Genomic DNA, 15,844 nt, shown 5'->3' on the forward strand with positions numbered 1-15,844 from the left:
ACGAAGGTCGGCAACGCTTTCGTTCGTTTTCAATTCGTCTACAAATCTGGTTCGGAACCATCGCCGATGACTAAATGTCATACGATTTTTTATAGTATGCCAGACATGTCAGGTTGTTAAACAACAATCCCACATAAACCATGTCGGCCAACAAATTGCACAAATTTGGCAAAGTCGTCTTCGACTTTGAGCCAGACAGACACGAACTTTTATTCCCGGACGGGAATTTATTGAAATGATCTATGTGCTATATAATTTCAGCTTTATTAGCATAAAAACGAAAACAAAACAAAAACAACATAGTTTTAAGGTATCTACCAAGTCGACAGCCCCTGAAAGTACTTGTTTATTCATTATTAGGTGCCAGCACTTTATCAGTTGAGGTCGCAATCGCACAGCACGTGCCGTCGTTAAGCTAACGGCACATTCCACCAGACGTGAATTTGTTTTTATTTTTAAGATAATATTCCATTTAATTCACCTACTTCCTTATCTAATTTATACCTAAACTTATATATTTAATGGCATTATAGCATTCAATCGGGTTCTTTGTTGATAGTGTCCACTTTATAGCTTTTCAATTGGGCTTGATTGAACGGAGCGTTCCTACCCCAATCTTCTTTAAAATAGAAAAACAATTCATTATTTTCAGGTAGATACTTCGAGGATATATTATATTAGTTGCAATGCGACAGGAAAATGTGCTTCTGTAAAAGCCCTGGATATCAGAGACTATAAAAGCTAAAGCTACCAAATTTATGAAGCCCACGCACATTCCTTCGGCGTACATACGCGCAACTCCCAGGAACTTAAAAGTCTTTTCAAATTTAAATGCTGTGAATTTTTGTGAATTGGATAATTATTACTGTAGTTATGACTGTTTTTAGTTTTGCCTAAATGTATGCAGTGGTTTCATACCGTTAGATTTTCGGAATTATGGATATAATTTATATAGACTTGAATTAAGTTCCAGGTATCTTATAGCCGGGGATTGTTTTTAATATTAGAGAGTCTGTTAATCAATTACAAAATTGGCTCCTCTTTTAGCACGACGGGCTCACCGTCCAATTTTCGTATAGTTGGTAGACGCTTGATGCACTCGGCTCTCCAAGTAGGCTCATCTAGGCCCTCTGACAAGGGATTGCCAACTACTACTAAATCTTCCAGGGATTCAATTTCGGCGAGACGATTGAATTCGGACCAATCCTTGATCAAGTTGTTGCTTATGTAGAGTACTTTGAGGCATTTAAGACCAGCCATACCTTTAACTTTCTCGACTAGATTGTAGCTTAGCCAGAGTTCTTCCAGAGTTTCGGCCACAGCTTCCTAAAACTCAAAGTGTTATCTATAGATTCATCTTTAATATGTGACCAGTCTTACCAGGCCTGATATTTGCTTGATATAATTTCTTGATAACGAGAGCACTTTTAGACATTTCATGCCTGATAAACCGAATATCTTTTCAATCATATTTGTAGACATACTGATTCTTCTGAAATTAATATTCCAAATCAACATTGATTGACTAATGAATATTTTAAAAGTTATTTACTCGCAGTTTACTAGCGTTCCCAGGGTGTTATCCATTTTTTCTATTGGTGGCCATTGGAACTGCAAGTCAATGTCCTTGGCATTAACCGAATTCTGCTGTTCCCGATCCTCCCAGCGTTTTAGAGCTTCCTTAATTGTTGTTGCTTTCGACATATTCGACAATAAAATAAATCCAAGTTCTACCAAAGTTTTCTCCTCTAACAAATTATTGTTACCCTTAGCAACCAGCCCCCAAGAAAAGTTCGTATGTAATGCTAAGTCCTTAGAGTAATCAGGATATTAGATACCCTCTTCTCTTATTTATAATGTAATTATAATAATATAATAATTAAAACTGTTTTGAGGCCTTAAAATAGTCTCTATATTATCGATCTTGTTCAATAACAATCATTTTTTTGATCTTGTATTCGATTGCAAATTATAACTATTTTTAAGACTAGACTTATGTTCTTAAGAACATTGTGAAGTTCAGGTTTATGCATTTTCAGCTGAATACATATAAAAATACGTATATGTTTGATAAATGTTCTCGTTTAGGATTCTGAACGTATTCGGTATTACACACTTATTATCGAGTGAGGGCAAAAACCCCCACCAAGGCCGATAAGGCCATTGAGCTGGCCTGGAACTGGTTGTCAAAGCCGAAAACCAAAATATTTATTAAAAACTCACACAGTGTGACCCTCCGACTTCACTGTGAGATTCACAAGCTATTAACGGATTAAGATACATAGATATAATTAAAATAATTAATAATACTGCAAATGCTTTCACTGAAAACAAAGCATTATATATTTAAAGAGTTCCACAGAAAGTTTAGCTTTTTGCATTTGGGCTGAATGCTAACCGATTATATTTTATCGGGTTTTTTTTAATAAATTGCACCTGCAAATTTACTGGGATATGATAAATAACCATATTTATCTGATTCTAACTATTACCTTGAACAAAATCCAACCAATTTTATAAATATGGTTTCCTTATCAGTATATTCTTTCAACAGGTGCAGATGATCAAAATTCTGAATAATTTCAGCCCATGTCTGCATTATTATCTACACATTAACTATTTCATTTGAAATACTAAATATATTTTATTCTTTTTAACAAATATCAACACGAAATTTGTTGGCAGTTGTTTAGTTTCATTTTGAAATCGATAATCTAATTCCTGCCCTTTATCGCCCGACCACCACAATTTGTCGACCGTTCGGATCTAAAAATGGTCATGGTCATTGTATTCACTGTATCTAAATCAAAAATTTAAAACTCTACAAAATATTAACAAAATTTCTAACTTCAAAATTAAGATAAATTAAAAGTCCGGTATTTTTCCATGTTACTATTTTATACACTTTACCTAAAATGGAACGACTAGCCAGATCGAAAAATTTCGCTGCTTGGCACCTCAGAGCTATTAGCTAAGTTGGCAACAGTGGTTGCGTTAATTCAGTACAAACTAATTTCATTTGTTATTGTCGGTTTGCTGTGACTTGCGGTGTATAATGTCTTCGTCAATTTTTGCGAATGTGCCTAAAGGGCCGGCAATCGAAGTTTTTGCCTTGACGCAAGCATTTAAAGAGGACTCGAGCAACAAGAAAGTGAATTTGTCTGTGGGTGGTACGTAAATAAATAAACAATAATTAATAATACTTATTCATATAAGTTCTAAATGCATTATCAATATATGTACTGTATGTATGTATTTAATTATATATATATGAATGTGGATGTCTTAATTCTCACACTTAAATTGAATACATATATATTTAATTGTTATTGACGCCTCTCCAGTTGTTATTGTTATTGTGCAAAAATATTAGAATGTAACAAAATACTTACTACACACATACATATGCATGTATGAATGTAGAGGTCGTTTGGATGTCAAAACGTAATATGGACAATATTTATAACCAGGCCCACAGCTTGCAATAATTGTATAATTTGTTTTTATATTTTTTACACATTCACAGATGCTTATACTTTCCATCTCATTAAATTATATACTCGCGCTTAGTATAAACATATGGAGATTATGCCCATGAGTGCTGACTTGTTTTTTGGATTATTATGGATTAGAAACTATTGTCCAATTAAGTTGTTTATTCATAAATTCGTCTTTATCAGTTGTTGCGAGGGGAACTTTGATCCGTCAAAATAATGACTTATCTTATCTATCAGCTGATTTCAATTTATGAAACAAACTGATATATTTTATTATGCAACAATTAAACAATTAAGCTGCAAGCAACATACATTCATATTTACATTTATATTACCCTCGATATACATAGGCTTTTCAAAGGCAAAGAATGGAATTAATTTAAAGTAAATATACATACCGTTACATAATACCGAGAATCTTACATGTTACACATTTATCGGAAATGGTATCAAATGAGAAACTAAACATTATTTTGTATGTAACTATTTAATTCTATACTTGCAGCTTACAGGGCAGAGAATGGCGAGCCATGGGTATTGCCGGTTGTCCGGAAAACGGAAATTGGAATTGCGGGAGATACATCAATTAACCATGAGTACTTGCCAGTGACGGGTGAGAAGTTGATTAAACAATATGAGCTAAATTGCAACTAGTGAATGAATCGTTTCAGGTCTTGATACATTCACGCGCGCTGCAACGGAATTGGCCTTGGGAGCGGATTCAGTGGCATTAAAGGAGAAGCGTGTAAGTTGAGGATAGTAAACATCTATATTTGTATGTAAAATCTTCGTTCTATTTAGAGGTATTGTATATAACATCAGGGAACGGAATGTCTTGGCCTCCAAAATTAAACTGCACTTAAATTAAATTATTTTTTTTTTAACAAATTTTCCTCTCTTGATCTTGGTTTTCCTTTGGAATTTTAAAAGTTGAAAAATGTAAATGAAACACCAATTTTAATTTAATTCTAAATCGTTTGCAAACAAATTTTGACTTATAAAGTTACTATTTCGTCTATTAATTCTATGCTTTTATGCCTTTTTCAGGCTTTTGGTATACAAACCATATCTGGAACAGGAGCCCTCCGTGTAGCCGCTGAGTTTTTATTCCATCAATTGAAATGCAACACAGTCTACTATTCGAATCCGACCTGGGAGAATCATCATAAGATTTTCGCCGATTGTGGCTTTACCAATCTGCATTCGTATCGCTACTGGGATCAAAATAAGCTCCAGCTGGATTTCAGTGGCATGTTGGCTGACTTGGAACAGGCGCCCTCAGGGTCTGTGATCATTCTGCATGCATGTGCCCACAATCCCACCGGCATGGATCCCACCCATGAGCAGTGGAAGCAAATTGCCGATCTTATGGAACGAAAGAAGCTGTTCCCACTGCTCGATTCAGCCTATCAGGGTTTTGCCAGTGGCAATCCCGATCAGGATGCTTGGGCCATTCGCTATTTTGTGGATCGCGGCTTTGAGCTGTTTGTGTGCCAATCTTTTGCCAAGAATTTCGGCTTGTACTGCGAGAGAGCTGGCAACTTGACGGTGGTGCAACAGAGTCCTGCTACCAGAGACATGATTCACTCTCAGATCACGTTGATCATTCGCGGAATATATTCAAATCCGCCGGCGTACGGCGCTCGCATCGTATCCAAAGTACTAAACACTCCTGAACTACGTCAGGAGTGGATGGATTCCATCCAAAACATGTCGGGCCGCATCCGTGAAATGCGTAAACAGCTGCGCGACAAACTCGTCGCATTGGGAACTCCTGGAAATTGGGACCACATTGTTAAGCAGATTGGCATGTTTTCGTACACGGGACTCAACGAGAAACAAGTTGCAGTTCTGATCAAGGATTACCATATTTATTTGCTCAGAACAGGACGAATCAATATGTGTGGCCTAAACACTGGAAACATTGACTATGTTGCGAAAGCTATCAATTCAGCTGTGACCGGAGTTCCAGCTGTCTTTGAGAATAAACTATAAGTCGTCTGCACGCATAACATCAGATAGACAATAATTGCAGTTAAAAGAATAGATCGTTATGATTATATGCTTTACCCACGTAGAGAGTGAAAAATGCATGCATTAAGCCTATTAAGTATAAAGTTGCATTTTTAGAAATTATTCAATTAGTATCCGATTGTATTAAAAAGCTCAACATGAATACACACAAAAAGCATTTACATCGAATTGTTATTGTTTTCACGTGAAATATTCAGTGCAATAAATGTATTTACACCTTAAAACAGCTATGGGTTTTGTAAATTTCGACCTCTTCTAATGTTGGTCGGTAGTTTAAAATTAATGCGTTATTTTTACAATTTCTCTCCCCGAGGTCAAGCATTTATTAAAATGTTTACCTTAATTTTATCTAATTTCGAATTTTAAATTTTCATCAAATTTATGAATTTTTTATTAGTTTAAAGAAATTAAAAATAATCCAAAAACAAATCTGCCACCTTTTGTCAAAATTTGACTGACGAGCCCTCTAGCGGCATAAAACTGAACAATTATTTCAGCGAGCCAGGCCTGCCAGTCCGCTTTTTGTTCCCGTTTTGGTTAAAGCAAGTTGACAGCACTGCCAACAGTGGAACAACAACTTTCCGTGAGATTTGATACAAATCTAAATGGCAGGTAAATAATGCTATTAAAGTCCTAAAGAATTTGTTTACTAAAAGATGTATACAACTCAGACAATGCAAAGTCAACTGATTCTCCCAGCGATAATCCGTCAACATCCACCAATGTAGACAGCACACCGCTTTTTCCCCCATCCAAGCCCGGTAAACCTGCCGATTATGGCACCAACAATACCTTGGAGCTTCTGGAACGCATACCCAGCCAAATAGTCGATCTGAAGCTGGACGAAGTACTTACGGCCGTGAAAACCGTGGATAACCTCTGCGATTACTCACGCTGCAAGACCAAAACCAGCTTAATGGGTCAAGACTGCGAGCTGTGTAAAAAGCGTTTCTGTTTCAAGCACGGACTCCCCGAGGTGCATGGCTGTGGCGTGGAAAAGAAGCGAGAGGCGCGAAAAGAATTTTTAAATCCCAAACCCATAAAGACCATAAGACATGAGGAGGATCTCAAAAATGCTAAAAAGAAGCTCAATGAAAAACTGAAGAACATGCAAGTGGGTCGCATGCAAAAGACGGGTGCGGGGGCTGGCTCAAAAAAGAAAAAATAGAGAATAATAATAATGTAATTTAAAATTATTAGTTAAACTCCTTGCATAAACCTTATTAATTAGAAATGTATAACTTATTACAGTGTATTATTGTTTTCATGCACATACATATGTATATAGATGATTGCATGTGTGTGCATAGACAAATACAATTGCATAAAATCAGCTGATTTAATTCTCTTTGGTCAAGTTTCTCTGTTCTAAATGTCTGCTCTACAGTCGAAACGCTTGCTAAATACTATTAACTGGCATTTAAAATGGACATTAGTGCGTAATGTGGTGTCATATATACAGGGTCAATCGCCTGAGCCCAGGATACGTGAATACTTCTATTATATCGATCATGAGGGGATGGTGTGTACATTCTTATTCGTACTTATATAAGGAATATTTTTAAATCTTTCCTATTGCAGCTCTTCTTGGACGATGCCAAAATGAAGAACTTTACATCCTGCTTTAAGGAGAGGAAATTTCTTCAGTTCTTCTTTAGTCGCCTGCGACAAAATGAAACCCAGCGCTATCCAATGTTCCCCTTTATGTCGCCTTGTGGCCGAGAACGGAATTATATACGCTGTGATGATACGCCTATTGTATTTACCGAACAGCTAAAGAAGGATGTGTCTAGAGATGAAGAGGCTTTGACCTATGCACATGGAGGTCCTAATTTATCAATAGCTTTTGAACCACAGAAACTTTATATGCACCCGGCAAGCGGTAGAGTGTATCACCCAGCGTGGCCAAAAGTTGGAGGTGTTGGACTGGTTCGCTCCAAATTGGCCATTGAACTTAGCCAGAACTTTGTGTTTACTGACGGCAACGAGTCGCCAACACACTTTAATTGGCATGGATCACAACTTAAGCTGGAGCACGATTGGATCAATGATTGTCAATTTCAGTACAAGCACTCGATATCAACAGATCATTAAATGGGATAGTAATTTGAACATTTCATTATTTATAAGTATGTACATATATCTAGATTAAAACAACTATTCAATACTTAGAGGCTTGAACTCGCCCTCTTTAACTTTAACCCACGAGAGTCCAGTGGCAGCACCACCGCCTCCACCACCACCACTACTTTCATTAGATGGAGCTGTGTTCCTGGTTGTGCGTATTTGCTCTAAAACAGGACCGTGCAAATCGGCTTGAAACTTCTCAAATATAATATAATGCGGATCTTCCGTTGGTGGCGTGTCATAAATGTGAGATTTGCTCTCCGTTATGCTCTCTTGGACAAGAGCTGCGAATGCATCGCGATTATTACTGAGCAGCTTGGCGACCTCAACGTTACTCAATTCATTAGTTGCCACATTGCGAATGCTTTCCAAGGGATCGGCAAATATTGCCTGCATATACTTCAATATCTGCCAAAGATGGTCATCCCCGCATCGCCATTCCTGGAATGCGTGGCTAATATCCAGACTGTATGTGTATGGACAGACGAGTGGATGCACTACGTTGTTTTGGAAAATAATAGCCTGAAATAGAAACTGCTGAATATACTTAGGTTTCCAGTTAAAGACAGAGACACTCACTGGAACACTTTTGTCATCGGGAAAACGATCAGGCAGCAATATGGAAAAACGGAACACAGCACTTTCATAAAATCCCTGTCGGCCAAAGAAGACTCCGAACCATTCTGAAATCAATTGAAAATGGAAAGATATTTTAGTCATTCATAGATTATTATCAGGTTGAGGGTACTCACGCAATGAGTTGGCATAGCTCGGTATAACATAAATGCCTGACAGCTTTTCCGATTCAATCATTTTGCTAAAAATTAATCACAATGTAAATTGCTTGACAATTAAAAATTTCAGATCCCTGTAAATTCTTACTATTCCGCCAGAATTTTGTACTCCTGCTGTATTGTAGCAAGTAGTATCTTTTCATCTTTCTTTTGTGCATCCACGTCAAGTGTCATATTTATTTGTAAATAATTGTATTTATGTTTATCAAGAAGAATTGTATATTGTTGATAATATCACGATACATTATCGTTATCGCATAGATTTAGTTTCGATATTTCTTTTTCGTAAAACATATCGTCCAAAAATATACCATCACCAAAAGAGAACACCTATCGATAATCAATCAACAAACTATTCACGTTTATTTTGCAAATTACAATTTAACTTAGTATGCGGTAAGTAGGCAATTAAAAGAATTATAATTCATGTCGTTTAACTTGAAATTTTAGGAGTCAAAAATATAAAAACAAGTGTAAGATATTAGACTGAAATATCTTGACGAAAATGGACTGTGCGAAATTCACTGAACACGAAGATAGCGATCATAAGGGACAAGAAATGGAAAACATTGGACAAGAACAGGAAGTGCCTGCACAAGATGCAATCAAAACGGAAAGTAAAAAGGTCGTACCTGAGTTTTATGACAAAGCACAGAAATATTGGTCAGAAGTACCAGCAACAGTTAACGGTATGCTCGGTGGACTTGGCTACATCAATGCAATTGACATACAAGGCTCGAAGAATTTTCTCCGTGAAATAAAGGTGCCAGGTAAAAAATTAGCATTAGATTGCGGTGCTGGAATCGGAAGAGTTTCGCGCAATCTTCTAATGCCCTTGTTTGAGACGGTCGATCTTGTTGAACAAGATGCCGCTTTTGCTGAGAAGGCGCGGGAGCTGTGCACAGGAGAGGGAGTTCGTCGAAGCAGCTTGGGAGAGATATACAATCTTGGCTTACAAGAGTTCTCGCCCTCTCATAAATACGACCTTATCTGGAGCCAGTGGGTTTTGGGACACCTAACGGACAGGGACCTGGTCGCTTTCTTTCGACGCATTCAGCAAGGCTTGCAGCCAGAAGCATACTTTTGTATGAAGGAGAACGTCAGTGCCACAAAGACAGTAGTAAAAGATGACGAGGATTCATCAGTTACTCGTCCTCTCGAGTTCTATGAACGGTTTCTGAAAGAGGCTGGTTTCAGAATAGTGAGAAAGGTGCGCCAACAAAACTTTCCCAAAGGCCTTTTTCCAGTGTATATGATTGCCTGTAAGTCTAAGCGAACTACATAGTAACTAAGATTTGGTCAATATGCATACTAAAGTTTATATTTATTAAATAAAATAAATATGAAATAAATAAATTCACGTGCGCATCATTTGTACTTAAATACGTGTGGGACATCTGTATTTGTTTAAATATGTGTAAATATATTTTGAATATTTAAAATTCAAAACAAATACACTGCTGCCAAACATTGAAACAGCTGACAGCTGCAAACTTTTACCGGATGGGCAACCCTCGGTTTAAGGACGCTGCTCCAAAAAACATCGGCACTTTTCGTTCACTGAACGAACTGTCTTTGAACTAAATGACCTACAATCAGGGATTTAGTTCGTTTGTTCACTTAAATGACTAGTTCAATAGAACTTTATCCGAACAATTCGATACAGCACTAATTCATTTGTATGACGAACGAAGCTGCAATTTGCCGCTAGCTTACAATTAATTAAATCGAAGTATGTCGAAGCGCGTACAACCGGCGTGGCAAGCACCAAAAGCGGCAACACGGCCGCAATTGCGATTTTACAACAGTCTAACCAGGCAGAAGGAAGAATTTGTACCGTTGGAGGGCAACAATGTGAAATGGTATAGCTGCGGTCCCACTGTCTACGATGCCTCCCACATGGGACACGCGAGGTAAAGCCACATCAGCAGCAGAGCAATACATTGTTCTTATTGTGTGCTATCTAATCTCGATTGTCTCGCCATAGATCTTACATTTCTTTTGATATCTTGCGGCGCGTATTGAGTGACTACTTCGGCTACAACGTCCACTATGTGATGAACGTCACCGACATCGACGACAAAATTATAAAGCGAGCACGTCAGTATCATCTCTATGAGAAATATGCGAATGCAGCAGCAGAACTGCCGCTGGAGAGATTGCTAAGTGAGCAGAAAGAAGTGCTGACGCAGTTGCAGGTGAAATGTGACAAGAATACGGATGCTGATAAGAAAGTAATGCTGGAAAAGATGCTGCAACGCATGACCGATGCCATGGAGGCACTCACCAAGGCTGTCAGCGTCGGAGACCAAGAGAAAATTGCTCAAATGAGAGATCATTATTTGACTGAGGCAAAGGATCCAATTGCAGAGTGGCTAGATGGAAAGGATGGCGCCCATATCAATGATAATTCAGTGTTTGAGTCACTGCCGCGTTATTGGGAAGATCAGTTTCACAATGACATGAAGTCTCTTAATGTGAGTCATCGTAAATCTTTTGGAAATATTATCTTTATTTGTTGTACTCTCTATTTCCTTAGATACTGCCACCTGATGTATTGACAAGAGTATCGGAGTACGTGCCACAGATTGTTGCATTTATACAGCGCATCATTGACAATGGATTGGCCTACGATGCAAATGGTTCCGTCTACTTTGATGTGAATGGCTTTGACAAGCGTGACAAGCATCATTACGCCAAGCTGGTTCCTGAGGCGTACGGCGACACAGCATCTCTGCAGGAGGGTGAAGGAGATCTGTCAGTGACTGAGGATCGACTCTCCGAGAAACGCTCACCCAATGACTTTGCCTTGTGGAAGGCAAGCAAGGCTGGAGAGCCTTGGTGGGACAGTCCCTGGGGACGTGGTCGTCCTGGCTGGCATATCGAGTGCTCAGCAATGGCCTCCGATATATTTGGATCAATGTTTGACATACATACTGGCGGAGTTGACCTAAAATTCCCACATCATGACAATGAACTGGCACAATCAGAGGCGGCATATAATGAATCGGAATGGGTCAAGTATTTCCTGCACACTGGTCATCTGACAATTGCCGGTTGCAAGATGTCCAAGTCGCTCAAGAACTTTGTAACGATACAGGATGCCTTGAAGAAGCACTCAGCTACGCAATTGCGCTTGGCGTTCCTATTGCACTCCTGGAAGGACACGCTGGACTACTCGGAGAACACCATGGAAATGGCCACTCAGTATGAAAAATTCCTTAATGTAAGCACAATGTTAAGAATTCCTAAGTTTGTCCAGGCATTCAATTTGCATTTTCACGTAATTGCAGGAGTTTTTCTTGAATGTCAAGGACTTGACACGCCTTGTATTAACTGGAAAAGCTATGGATCAGTTCAGTGAGTGGACTGCATTGGAGTCAACTTTGCAGACCAAGTTTGAAGAAGCGCAAGCGCAGGTTCATGCGGCTCTTTGTGGTATGGACTCATATTCAAATTCTCTTTACACTCAATATATGTGTATATATATTCTCCCTTCAGATAACATTGATACACGCAGCGCGCTTGATTCCATTCGCGAATTGGTATCAAATACGAATATCTACATACGTGACAACAAGGCCAGGTTGAACCACTTGTTGCTCCGTAAGATTGCCACTTATATTACCAACTTGCTGCATACATTTGGAGCTATCAATGGACCGCGTGGCGGCATTGGATTTCCACTGGGTAGTGGAGATTCTAATAATGCAGCCGGTGTTGATCAGGAGTCGCTTGTAATGCCGTACGTGCAAACAGTGGCCGAATTCCGGAACTTGGTTCGTGAACAGGCAAAGGTACTAAAAGCTTTTGATATTCTGAAACTGTGCGACGATCTGCGTGACGATGTGCTGCCCAATCTCGGTGTGCGTCTGGAGGACAAGGATGACGGTAAATTTGCAGTCAAGTTGGTTGATCGCGAGATGCTTCTGCGGGAGCGAGAGGCAAAGCAAGCTGCTGAAGCGGAAAAAGCGGCGGAGAAAGCCCGTAAAAAACAGGCATTGGAGGCGGCAGCAGCTGCCAAGGAGGCACAGCGTCGAATCAATCCCAAGGATATGTTTACCAGTGAAACTGAAAAGTACTCGGCATTTGGCGAAGATGTGAGTATAGTGCAAATAAAAGATAAACCTGTTTGAATATTACAACAGAAAATCTACCGTTTCAGGGACTTCCCACACACGACAAAGAAGGCAAAGAGATTAGCAAAGGACAACTCAAGAAACTTCAGAAACTCCAGCAACAGCAAGAGCAACGTTACAAAGAGTATTTGGCTAGTGTAAATACAGCCTCGAGTTAAATATTAAATGATATTACATCTGTTCACAACAATATATAAACAATTTTTAAGTTAACTCGCTTTGAGACTAACCAGATAAATGCAGTTAATGTTTATTTTAATTATACACTTTTGATAGGAGCCTGTTTATCACGAATATTTAATAAATTTAAAACATACACTCGCTATTTTTAAAAGACATACTTTTTCATGGGTAACTTAGGTTTATTAAGTATGACATCATTTCTAATCTAATCACTTTGGATATTTCTATAAATTATTATATATGGTTATGTATATAAACATATTTGTCATCTAATGAGAATAACTTGATCGTAATTTGGTAATTGCAACTATTTCGCTAAATATTTATCTCATGATGGTCTTACAAGCTGCCAATATCATTGTAACGCTTTAATTTATCTGGGAAATTATCTCTAAACAGAACTGGATCCGCTCTGAACTCAACTGTGCGTAGAGGCATTCTTCCGTAGATCTTTGAGAATCGATCAATACAAGCGGAACGTTCCCGCATATGATTCAAGTCCGCCGATAACATTTCGGTATTTGTGCACTCCGGGCACTTGAACTTTTTCCGTGGCGTCACCTTGATTGGCGGATTGTTTGTGATGTTCGCAACCAGAAAATTCATGGCAATATCCTCACAGTTCATGTGATCATCGACCCAGTGTTTGATGTCGCCTGGCATTGCATATGTATACATATGACTCCAGTACTTGTGATGAAATGCAGCGCCAGTAAGAACCATCGAGATTTGATTTGTCCATTCGGATTCGTAATGCCAGCGCATGGTTGCATTATCCCAGACATGAATGCGACTGGGAAACCCAACAATATGATCCGGAAACTCTCGCCACACTTCGTAACTAAAAATAAAATAAATATATTTACTAAGAAATATGTAAGACTATAAATTTTATATAAGAAATTATACCCAAAGTCGAGCTCATCGCTGGTTAACATTATGATGTCATCGTCTATAGTTAATATTGCTTCAGTTTCGATTTCCGGATAGGGATAAAATCTATTGGATAGCTTATTTTCCCTTGTTTGTATTATCTTCAGTGGCTTGGATATGGTCGGGAATGTAGATACTATAATAATAAAACAAAGTTTACAACATAAAAATATATATTATTGTATAGAATTTACTCACAATGTGGTGGTGCTTTCCTCTGATTATTCCAAATAACCAAAATACTTTGAAGCGACGGCACAACGGACAGTTTCTGTATCAAAAGGAAAAGACTTTCCACGCGATCGTATGTCAATATAACAGCAGTAAATCCTTGGGATTTTGGTGCCAGAGAAGTAAGAAACAATGGATTAAATGTGGATCTGCTATTCTTGCTAATGGCATTCCATTTTCTACTGCTGCGAGCCCGTAGGGGAAATATGCGACTTTCGAGTATCTCAAGAGCCGTAATCGTTATGCTCTTCAGGTCCTTGAAATAATTGCTGTAGAGGAATTGCACTTGCTTCTGCATCTCGACGATCTTGACATTGGAAATGGACTCCAGCTTGCGAATCACCGAATGCATCTCCGACTCGCGAACACGCACTAGAGCCTGGGACCAATCAATAACATCTTCAAAGGGCAGCACATAGTTGTCAATGGCCAACACGGGAATACAGTTTTGGGACATAATCTCCAAAAGATCGGGTTGTCCGATTCGCAGACTGCGGCCAACAAAGCAGAACTTGCCTCGACCAAGTACACGTGGGTACTCCCAACGCTTCTGATGATGCATTTGGTTGCAACGAGCGGTTAGATCATTGTTGTCACAGGGTCCAAGCAGAAGCATCCGCTCGGCGTTGTTGGCATTCCGAAAGAGTTCCCGGAAATTACGAGCGTGTTGTGGCAGAAGATTTAATTGGGCGACAACTAATAAGTACTTGCGATGAACTGCGGCATGAACACCGGCTGCAACTGTATTTGCTTGCTGCAGTAATGGACTCCACACTGGTATGGATACATCGAAACCCGGTCGATATGTCCAGCTGTCGAATCCACCGCCCAAAACAATGGCATTATCAATGTTGACATCCAGTATAGTGTTGTATGTGGGTGCACTGCCTGGCAGCATGTTGAAGATCAGATGATTCTCGCCGCTGTCCCAGAAGTTAAGCGAAGCCAGAGCTGGTCCAGCCAAATGTTTGTCAAACCCATCCTGATTCAACAGATCCAAGCTTGGCAAGAAGAGACAGGCCTCATTTGGATTCGAGGTGTAGTAGCGACTGTTGAGCACTGCCTCCAATATTTGAAAGTACTCACTGGACAATGTGCTGGCCACTTTGTCGCTCTTCTCGTCCAGAAACTCTTGCAAGGGATAAATATACACCTTGAGTGTGTCATGCTCGCATTTATAAATGTTTAGGCAATCCCAAAACGTGCAGTTGACGTTGCGACCGCGATACTCGGGATCTGAGCGCAACAATACCTCCTGGGTATGCGATAAGGATAAATCCAGTGCCACTGATTCTCGCTTCGAGTAGAAGAATCTTTCTCGTTGACTCGAGATGTCGCTTAGCAACAATATTGCACAGAACGCGACTATTGCCAGAAGCGTGTATGTCAGACAGTTTAAAATTTGTTCCTTTGGATGCAACATACTTAAGCCTTTGCACTTGCTCATCCTGACTTTACTTTGTCTCACATTTTGTATTAAACTGTTGGCTAAATGCATGGCTTATATATGCATATGTTTTTTATATGTGTGTACACATAGAATATTCAACTTGTATCCATTGGATTTATTGCACATCTATTTAATTTATTGGCATTTCTTATGCACCATTTGATATAGTTTCAGCTGTCGATGTCTAAAATTGGTACATAAATGGTCTAAAACGTTCAAAGCATTTTAAAATTCATGCTTTTTAATTTTAAACAAATACACAACAAATAAGTGACTGCACTTTGAAATAGGGCTGTCGAAATATAATTATTATATCGATATATTAATAATGATATATTTTTTGGCGATATTTGTTTACGATAATATCAACATCGATATTATTGCTCAAATAATCTGCCGTTGGCACCAATTGTTTTTGACAGCACTGAAATCAAGCAAAAATAAACCGGGCAATAA

The 15,844-nt window shown here is 38.9% G+C and overlaps 8 protein-coding genes across 8 annotated transcripts; 5 read left to right on the forward strand and 3 right to left on the reverse strand.

The window, feature by feature from the left end:
• Positions 1–897: 897 nt before the first annotated feature.
• Positions 898–1,704, reverse strand: LOC117785071 (dynein light chain 1, axonemal). The gene is made up of 3 exons (XM_034622958.1): positions 1,553–1,704; positions 1,381–1,492; positions 898–1,326 (listed from the first exon to the last, which is right to left on the reverse strand). Exons 1-3 carry the CDS (start codon positions 1,702–1,704, stop codon positions 1,024–1,026), a joined length of 567 nt encoding a protein of 188 aa, XP_034478849.1. The 3' UTR covers positions 898–1,023.
• A 1,291-nt stretch (positions 1,705–2,995) lies between these two features.
• LOC117784234 (aspartate aminotransferase, cytoplasmic) lies at positions 2,996–5,755 on the forward strand. The gene is made up of 4 exons (XM_034621907.1): positions 2,996–3,170; positions 4,003–4,110; positions 4,169–4,242; positions 4,545–5,755. Exons 1-4 carry the CDS (start codon positions 3,056–3,058, stop codon positions 5,490–5,492), a joined length of 1,245 nt encoding a protein of 414 aa, XP_034477798.1. The 5' UTR covers positions 2,996–3,055; the 3' UTR covers positions 5,493–5,755.
• Positions 5,756–6,067: 312 nt separating this feature from the next.
• LOC117783576 (zinc finger A20 and AN1 domain-containing stress-associated protein 6) lies at positions 6,068–6,790 on the forward strand. Its single transcript, XM_034621024.1, has 2 exons — positions 6,068–6,143; positions 6,203–6,790. The coding sequence occupies exons 1-2, from the start codon at positions 6,137–6,139 to the stop codon at positions 6,697–6,699; spliced, it is 504 nt and encodes a 167-aa protein (XP_034476915.1). The 5' UTR covers positions 6,068–6,136; the 3' UTR covers positions 6,700–6,790.
• A 35-nt stretch (positions 6,791–6,825) lies between these two features.
• LOC117783575 (UPF0598 protein CG30010) lies at positions 6,826–7,700 on the forward strand. The gene is made up of 2 exons (XM_034621023.1): positions 6,826–7,053; positions 7,113–7,700. Exons 1-2 carry the CDS (start codon positions 6,904–6,906, stop codon positions 7,623–7,625), a joined length of 663 nt encoding a protein of 220 aa, XP_034476914.1. The 5' UTR covers positions 6,826–6,903; the 3' UTR covers positions 7,626–7,700.
• Positions 7,635–8,698, reverse strand: LOC117783573 (protein crossbronx). The gene is made up of 4 exons (XM_034621022.1): positions 8,541–8,698; positions 8,411–8,475; positions 8,238–8,341; positions 7,635–8,180 (listed from the first exon to the last, which is right to left on the reverse strand). Exons 1-4 carry the CDS (start codon positions 8,624–8,626, stop codon positions 7,689–7,691), a joined length of 747 nt encoding a protein of 248 aa, XP_034476913.1. The 5' UTR covers positions 8,627–8,698; the 3' UTR covers positions 7,635–7,688.
• Positions 8,699–8,766: 68 nt separating this feature from the next.
• Positions 8,767–9,773, forward strand: LOC117783572 (alpha N-terminal protein methyltransferase 1). Its single transcript, XM_034621021.1, has 2 exons — positions 8,767–8,848; positions 8,903–9,773. The coding sequence occupies exon 2, from the start codon at positions 8,958–8,960 to the stop codon at positions 9,735–9,737; it is 780 nt and encodes a 259-aa protein (XP_034476912.1). The 5' UTR covers positions 8,767–8,848; positions 8,903–8,957; the 3' UTR covers positions 9,738–9,773.
• A 356-nt stretch (positions 9,774–10,129) lies between these two features.
• Positions 10,130–12,909, forward strand: LOC117783455 (cysteine--tRNA ligase, cytoplasmic). The gene is made up of 6 exons (XM_034620863.1): positions 10,130–10,365; positions 10,440–10,929; positions 10,992–11,678; positions 11,746–11,890; positions 11,954–12,552; positions 12,618–12,909. The coding sequence occupies exons 1-6, from the start codon at positions 10,187–10,189 to the stop codon at positions 12,747–12,749; spliced, it is 2,232 nt and encodes a 743-aa protein (XP_034476754.1). The 5' UTR covers positions 10,130–10,186; the 3' UTR covers positions 12,750–12,909.
• A 23-nt stretch (positions 12,910–12,932) lies between these two features.
• LOC117783456 (exostosin-2) lies at positions 12,933–15,659 on the reverse strand. Its single transcript, XM_034620864.1, has 3 exons — positions 13,906–15,659; positions 13,684–13,843; positions 12,933–13,615 (listed from the first exon to the last, which is right to left on the reverse strand). The coding sequence occupies exons 1-3, from the start codon at positions 15,434–15,436 to the stop codon at positions 13,114–13,116; spliced, it is 2,193 nt and encodes a 730-aa protein (XP_034476755.1). The 5' UTR covers positions 15,437–15,659; the 3' UTR covers positions 12,933–13,113.
• Positions 15,660–15,844: the final 185 nt, after the last annotated feature.

Source organism: Drosophila innubila (genome assembly GCF_004354385.1).
Source record: "Drosophila innubila isolate TH190305 chromosome 2R unlocalized genomic scaffold, UK_Dinn_1.0 1_C_2R, whole genome shotgun sequence".
NCBI lineage: Eukaryota > Metazoa > Arthropoda > Insecta > Diptera > Drosophilidae > Drosophila > Drosophila innubila.

Bases quoted from the DNA above. Each gene is read 5' to 3' on its own strand.
- LOC117785071 (XM_034622958.1), bottom strand. From the start codon at position 1,704: ATGTCGAAAGCAACAACAATTAAGGAAGCTCTAAAACGCTGGGAGGAT. The intron at 1,493-1,552 runs GTAAATAACTTT...TATTAATTTCAG, and splicing joins GGAACGCTAGTAAACTGCGA to AAGAATCAGTATGTCTACAA. The intron at 1,327-1,380 runs GTAAGACTGGTC...TTTGAGTTTTAG, and splicing joins TCAAGCAAATATCAGGCCTG to GAAGCTGTGGCCGAAACTCT.
- LOC117784234 (XM_034621907.1), top strand. From the start codon at position 3,056: ATGTCTTCGTCAATTTTTGCGAATGTGCCTAAAGGGCCGGCAATCGAA. The intron at 3,171-4,002 runs GTACGTAAATAA...CTATACTTGCAG, and splicing joins AGTGAATTTGTCTGTGGGTG to CTTACAGGGCAGAGAATGGC. The intron at 4,111-4,168 runs GTGAGAAGTTGA...GAATCGTTTCAG, and splicing joins TGAGTACTTGCCAGTGACGG to GTCTTGATACATTCACGCGC.
- LOC117783575 (XM_034621023.1), top strand. From the start codon at position 6,904: ATGTCTGCTCTACAGTCGAAACGCTTGCTAAATACTATTAACTGGCAT. The intron at 7,054-7,112 runs GTGTGTACATTC...TTCCTATTGCAG, and splicing joins ATATCGATCATGAGGGGATG to CTCTTCTTGGACGATGCCAA.
- LOC117783573 (XM_034621022.1), bottom strand. From the start codon at position 8,626: ATGACACTTGACGTGGATGCACAAAAGAAAGATGAAAAGATACTACTT. The intron at 8,342-8,410 runs GTGAGTACCCTC...AATTGATTTCAG, and splicing joins GAGCTATGCCAACTCATTGC to AATGGTTCGGAGTCTTCTTT. The intron at 8,181-8,237 runs GTGAGTGTCTCT...TTTCTATTTCAG, and splicing joins CCGATGACAAAAGTGTTCCA to GCTATTATTTTCCAAAACAA.
- LOC117783572 (XM_034621021.1), top strand. From the start codon at position 8,958: ATGGACTGTGCGAAATTCACTGAACACGAAGATAGCGATCATAAGGGA.
- LOC117783455 (XM_034620863.1), top strand. From the start codon at position 10,187: ATGTCGAAGCGCGTACAACCGGCGTGGCAAGCACCAAAAGCGGCAACA. The intron at 11,679-11,745 runs GTAAGCACAATG...ACGTAATTGCAG, and splicing joins AGTATGAAAAATTCCTTAAT to GAGTTTTTCTTGAATGTCAA. The intron at 12,553-12,617 runs GTGAGTATAGTG...CTACCGTTTCAG, and splicing joins ACTCGGCATTTGGCGAAGAT to GGACTTCCCACACACGACAA.
- LOC117783456 (XM_034620864.1), bottom strand. From the start codon at position 15,436: ATGCATTTAGCCAACAGTTTAATACAAAATGTGAGACAAAGTAAAGTC. The intron at 13,844-13,905 runs GTGAGTAAATTC...TTATTATTATAG, and splicing joins GAGGAAAGCACCACCACATT to TATCTACATTCCCGACCATA. The intron at 13,616-13,683 runs GTATAATTTCTT...TTTTATTTTTAG, and splicing joins AGCGATGAGCTCGACTTTGG to TTACGAAGTGTGGCGAGAGT.